Genomic DNA, 6,548 nt, shown 5'->3' on the forward strand with positions numbered 1-6,548 from the left:
TTTTCAAGCATTTTTATGAGCATGCATGAAAAAAACGCAGCGTTTTTATGCGTTTGTATGCGTTTTTAGTGCGTTTTTACCGCGTTTGCGTTTTTTTCCAACATTAGGTGGCCCCTCACACTAACCCAAACCATGACTTTACTAACCCTAACCCTAACCCTGACCCTAACCCTAACCCTGACCCTAACCCTGACCCTGACCCTTAACCAAACCATACCCTGATCCTAACCCTAACCCTTAACCAAACCATACCCTGATCCTAACCCTAACCCTGACCCTAACCCTGACCCTAACCCTAACCCTGACCCTAACCCTAACCCTAACCCTGACCCTGACCCTGACCCTAACCCTAACCCTTAACCAAACCATACCCTGATCCTAACCCTAACCCTGACCCTGACCCTAACCCTGACCCTAACCCTAACCCTGACCCTAACCCTGACCCTAACCCTGACCCTGACCCTAACCCTAACCCTTAACCAAACCATACCCTGATCCTAACCCTAACCCTGACCCTGACCCTAACCCTAACCCTAAACCCCCTTAACTAACCCTAACTCTAACCCAAACCCCTAAATTCCATTGTCTAAACTAATGGTAAAAAAAAAACCGCATGTGCAAAAAAACGCATACATAAGCATGCCAATGCGCACATATGCTCACCATAGACTTATAATGGGTGTCTTGCTGTAAAAAAACGCATTGCGCGCGCATGCGTTTTTTTGAGGCAAGTCGGACGCTCAAAAAATGCAACAGGTTGCATTTTGTGCGCCCGAGCGCATACCGCAAAAAAACGCATGTGCGGTAAAACGCGTACAAACGCATGTGTATGCGCACATAAGCGCATCCCATGCAAAGTATAGGGAAAAAAAACGCATGCGCTATTTAGCGCTAAATTACCGCGAAAAAAAACGCAAGTGTGAAACCAGCCTAAGTTAGGCTAGTTTCACATTAGCGTTTTTTTGCGCAGCGCATCGGGCGCATAAAAAACGCAAAGAAAAACGCAAAACAAACGCGCGTTTTTTTAACGTCATGCGCACGCTGATGTGTAAAAAAAACGCAGCGTTGTTTGCGTTTTACATGCGTTTTTTGCATGCGTTGGCGTTTTTTATGCGCATGCGTTTTTAAGTGTGACGTTTTTTCCATTGTCTAGAGAACATTCTAGACTTGTTTAACTCAAAAACGCATGCGCAAAAAAACGCAAGCGTGCGCAAGACCATGCGCACGCATGCGTTCCCATAGGCTCCAATGTGGTGTTTTTGCGCATTCCGTGCGCATGCGCTTTTTTGACGAGACAGGGCGGAACCAAAAATGCAACATGTTGCGTCTGGCGCGCCTGGCGCAAAAGACAAAAAAACGCATGCGCACGAAAACGCAAGTATGCGCAAGACCATGCGCACGTCATGTTAAGTATAGGTGCGCAGTGCGAAACCAGCCTAATATATACCCATCTGGTGCTTGGGGGTGGGAACACCATGGGCCTGTGTGATTTACAAAGCCAGGGCTGAATTTCAGTGCCAGTTCGTCCCTGTAATATATATATATATATATGTATGTATATATATATATATATATCTTTAGTGGAAGGAACATTTTTATTTTAGTAGTCGGGTTTGGATATTTGGGAATAAAAAAAATAAGCATAACAAGCAGACAGTAATACACAATGATCCCAGCCACAGACGGCACTGAATGGACTGTTCCATTAGACACACACCGTCCCCCCCCCCTTGGAATCAGCACAGTGGAGCCGCCCGTTACCCGGAAGTACTCCTCTGCCTGGTGACCCCTCCCTTTCCTCTGGCGGCCAGCGGCGACGATGGTGAGTAGTGAGCGCTTGTGCGGTGTAATCCGGTGACATCCTGCGGTTTCAGCTTTCTGGTCACGGTTTATGTTTGGTTATCGTGTACCGGAGAGTGTGGAGCCTGTGTGCGGGGCGGTATTGTGTCAGTGCGGGAAGGGACAGGGCGAATAAATGTGTTTGTAATCGTCCCCTCTCCTGCTTGTGTAGTGGTATGGCCGGCCGGGCTGTTACTCCGGCTGTGGAATGGTCTCGTCCTGACTCGTTGTTTATCTGAGTGAGCTTCCTTAAAGGCACAGTGCACGTTATCATACATGTTGGGGAGACATTTCTGCCTCCTCTTTCACATCCCAGCCTAATGGCTGATAAAACGTACCGTGATCTGGACTGCAGGTGCTGCTGCTCTAAAGTTTTACTAAGATCCTTTACAGGCCAGAGCAGTGTCCCTCCAGCAGGGCAAAAACTACAAGTCCTAGCATGCTGCTGCAGCATGGGAGCTGTAGTTTCATAACTACTGGAGTGTTACAGAACTAAGGCCCTGAGAGGACAGATGAGCAGAGATCTTGGCAGCCATGATTGCTTAGAGATGTGCGTCTTAAAGAGGTTGTCCAGCTGATAAAAGCTGAGCATTACTTACCCTCACTGATCCCCCTTTCCCTGCTGCAGGTCCCTGCCAGGCTCCACATACCCGAAATATCAGGAAATTCCCATTTGATCTATTGCCGATTTAGGCTATGTTCACACTTTGTTTTTTGTAGCTCTTTTTTTTGTAGCTCTTTTTTTTGTGTGCAAATTTTAAGCTGTTTTACAGTGCCAGCAAAGTCTGATATTTCAGATATATCACTCACATGCTGGTTTATTTTCCTAGATGATTTATTATTTCTATAGCGCCGACATATTCCGCAGCACTTTACATTAGAGGGGACTTGTACAGACGATAGACATTACAGCATAACAATAAACACATAGATCATAACCGATACCAAGAGGAATGAGGGCCCTGCTCGCAAGCTTACAGTCTGAGGAAAGAGGTAGACACGGAAGGTGGGTGGTAACAATTGCTTTTATTGTTCAGACCAGCCATAGTGTAAGAATCGGGTGTTCCTGTGATGCTGCATGAACCAGTTAACAGCCTAACTATGTAACAGTACAGACACAGAGGGCTATTAAATGCATAAAGCAAGTGAGAACATGATGCGAGGAACCTGGTTATGGTAAAACTCTTGAATGGGCCACACAAGGATAGTTAGGTTAATGCTTTGAGGCGGTAGGCCAGTCTGAACAAATGCGTTTTTTGGGCATGCTTAAAACTGTGATTGGGGATTAATCGTATTAACCTGGGTAGTGCATTCCAAAAAATTGGTGCAGCACGTGAAAAGTCCTGGAGATGGGAATGGGAGCTACAGTTGTCAGGAGGTAAAAGGTGGTCCTAAGGGTTCCCATCCAGTGACTATGGATTGCCGATAGTCTGGGTCTTGCGAATTGTTTTGCACCATGACTGGCAGCCACAAGGGTATTGTTCACCAGTGATGGGAATAATCTGTTTCAAATTCTCGTGGGCTATATTAGAAGAGGTAAAAAATGACAACAGGAATTGATGCACTTTGACTTATCGCAGATTAGATTTTAGATCTCCATGTAGGGGATACTGGAATCCATATGGAAAGTAGAAAAATGCTTGTGGATGAGCCCTAAAAGTGAGAACATATGAGGCGGACCTGAACCTTGTATAGAATCTGATATGTGGCTGATACACACAGCGGGAAGGTAATCTACTTATCTCATTGTAAATAGGCAAAAATCAAGGCCCGAGACCTGCGCGGCAAGAAGAAGGAAGAGCTGCTGAAACAGCTGGATGATCTGAAAGTGGAGCTGTCCCAGCTGAGAGTAGCCAAGGTGACAGGCGGCGCCGCGTCCAAGCTGTCCAAGATGTGAGTATATTCAGCCAAGACATTAATGGCCACCAGAAGGGGCGCAATGTGACACTATATGCTATAAATGTCTTGATAGGTGCAGATACTACAGTGGTGCGAGTCCCCCCTCTATCCTCTTCTTGCTTCGTTGGGTGGAAGCACAAGTCTGTGGCTTTATGGGAGTTGTGTAATCTTTTAAGTGATGGGAAAGAGTGGGTCACGTGGTCATCCTGAGTCACCCTTCCCCGTTATCCATAAGTGCTGCTCCTATCGGACACTTTTGGCATCCATATAAACCTTCATAGGGGTATCCCCATCCCACCACAACCCACCATCCCACATCCCACCAGCAACTGAGCTACAAGTCAGAATTGTTTTCTCATAGACAAGGTGGTGAACGGTATCTTGAGCAATTTGTTCCTTATTCTGTCTTCATCGCCTGTTCTTGTTCCCCTCAGCCGCGTTGTCCGGAAGTCCATCGCCAGAGTCCTGACCGTGATCAATCAGACACAAAAAGAAAACTTGAGGAAGTTCTACAAAGTAAGTAATCGGAGCTGCTCTTCGAGAAGGTGTCCTGTACGCAGACCCAACTTTAACTTTTCTCCCAATTGTTTCCTATCCAGAAATATATATATTTGACGAATAATGTTTGTAGGAAGCCCAAGTGTGAGCAGCCATTACTGGATATGACTAGTGATGAGTGAGTATACTCGTTGCTCTGGTTTTTCCGAGCATGCTTGGGTGTCCTCCGGGTATTTTGGCGTGCTCGGAGATGTAGTTTCTGCCGCCGAGGCAGCATGATTTGCTACTGCTGGACAGGCTGAATACATGTGGGGATTGCCTGTTTGTTAGGGAATTCCCACATGCATTCAGGCTGTCCAGCAGCTGAGGCAATGAAAACTAAATCTCCGAGCACGCCAAAATACTCGGTCACCTGAGCATGCTCGCGAAAATGCGAGCAACGAGTATACTCACTCATCACTAGATATGACGTATGCAACCTGTTTCCCTGTTCGATGAGAACCAAGGGAAAGTTCATACGTGGCAAAAATTTGTGCCAGATATATATATATATATCTCTATCTTGCTGATAATCTGTCCACATGCTGCCAAAACAACCCTATTTAGGTGAATGACTATTTTTTTGCCAATTTCTGATGCTTCTGTTACAACTTTCTCACATGGGTAACACTAAGGAAATACTGAATACATGATCAGTTGGGGGCTGTGAGGACTGGCGCTTCAGGAGTGCTAACATCTCGTTCACATAAGTGTGTGTGCTGTATACAGCGGAGAGCGCACAGACCCATTATAAGCTCGATTGTGTGGGGAAAAAATAGCATTGTGCACTATTTTGGCCAAAAGTGCAAATCAGAATAATGCAGGCTATGTAAAGGCATCTCAGTGTGGATGGGCGCCCGGGAGCTTAACATAGCTGCCATTTATGCTAATGTTATATTGATGGCCTATCCTTAGGGTAATAAACACTAAAAAGACCCTTCTATTAACAACAATTGTAAATCGTAGGAGGGTCTGTTTTAGTGTATTTATTTTTCTATTCTTGGGATAGGTCATCAATATCAGATTGGGGTTTGAGACAGCTGTCATTCCCACTGGCCATCTGTTCTCTGCGGCCGGATGGGATCAGTTGTGGGGCTGCACAGCTGTAGGTCAGCTATCCTGTCAGCGGCCGGGTCCTGCACATCTGTAATTATTCAAAGAGTGGCAGTGGATCTTCATTAAGAGGTGCCGATTACATTGCATCTACACATGCCTGCTGGGACACATACACAATTGGCCGGCCCATGTCATGTGCTATCAAATCAATTTTTTTTTGGAAGTTATCACCGCTACACAACCTTTTTTTATAGACCACCTGATGGTTGTATAACATGAAATAATTTGCAGGAAATGTTTTATATAATGACACTTCTCCTGTTGCAAAAATGCAGCAGGATTTGAACTTATAAGAACCTCTAACAGAAATGATGCATCTACATTTTAGCTGGTTTGGTAGTGAGGATTTCACTGAAGTGCTGCTTAAGGTCTGCATCCTGCAAGACTATCACCCAGCACTGGGCCCTGCCATGGCTGCAGTGTGAATATGTTCTTGCTATAGTAATTTTCCCCCCGGGTAGCTCATGTCCAGCTATGAATAGTTGGCTTAGCTTCCTGGTGGATACATATAAATCTCTATACATGATACAGGAGGCAGTGTAATCCTACGGGGTGAGATGCCTAGTCAGAAAGAAGCCGGGAAAGCAATGTGAGATGTTCTTATACCACGAGTATTGCAGTCTTGTGTGTAATGGCTAGCCAGTTACTGGCTGCTGGTTGCCTCTTCCAGATGTAATAGCCAGGACTATAACAAGTGTACCTTCTCTCTCCAGGGCAAGAAGTACAAGCCTTTGGATCTGAGGCCAAAGAAGACCAGGGCCCTGAGGCGCAGACTGAACAAGCACGAAGAGTCTCTGAGGACCAAGAAACGGCAAAGAAAAGACCGTTTGTACGCCGTACGCAAGTTTGCTGTTAAGGCTTAAGTCTCATGTACTGAATAAACTCTTTTGGGTAAATTATCTGGTGTTTTTCATTGACCTACTATATAAAGGGGAAGGGAATGCGACAGCTGATACATGCTCTATACACGCATGCACGGGGAGACTTGTCACTCCAGGGCAGCGGGTGGGGAGAAGCTGCTTGTGATCCACCTGTCCGACTATTCTGTGCAGTCCCCGGCCAGCATTTGAGTCAGATATGCCTCGCTGGAATGATGGTACCAGTGTCTGATGCATGCTGCTTGGGGATTGGGCATTTATCAGCTGTCCACTTACCAT

At 45.9% G+C, this 6,548-nt stretch overlaps 1 protein-coding gene across 1 annotated transcript; it reads left to right on the plus strand.

Moving 5' to 3' along the window:
• The first annotated feature begins 1,673 nt into the window (after positions 1-1,673).
• On the plus strand, positions 1,674-6,290 carry RPL35 (ribosomal protein L35). The gene is made up of 4 exons (XM_073590721.1): positions 1,674-1,822; positions 3,596-3,732; positions 4,173-4,254; positions 6,105-6,290. Exons 1-4 carry the CDS (start codon positions 1,820-1,822, stop codon positions 6,252-6,254), a joined length of 372 nt encoding a protein of 123 aa, XP_073446822.1. The 5' UTR covers positions 1,674-1,819; the 3' UTR covers positions 6,255-6,290.
• The last annotated feature ends 258 nt before the right edge of the window (positions 6,291-6,548 follow it).

Source organism: Dendrobates tinctorius, unplaced genomic scaffold, assembly GCF_039654945.1.
Source record: "Dendrobates tinctorius isolate UK_male_01 unplaced genomic scaffold, ASM3965494v1 ptg000120l, whole genome shotgun sequence".
Classification (NCBI taxonomy): Eukaryota; Metazoa; Chordata; class Amphibia; order Anura; family Dendrobatidae; genus Dendrobates; species Dendrobates tinctorius.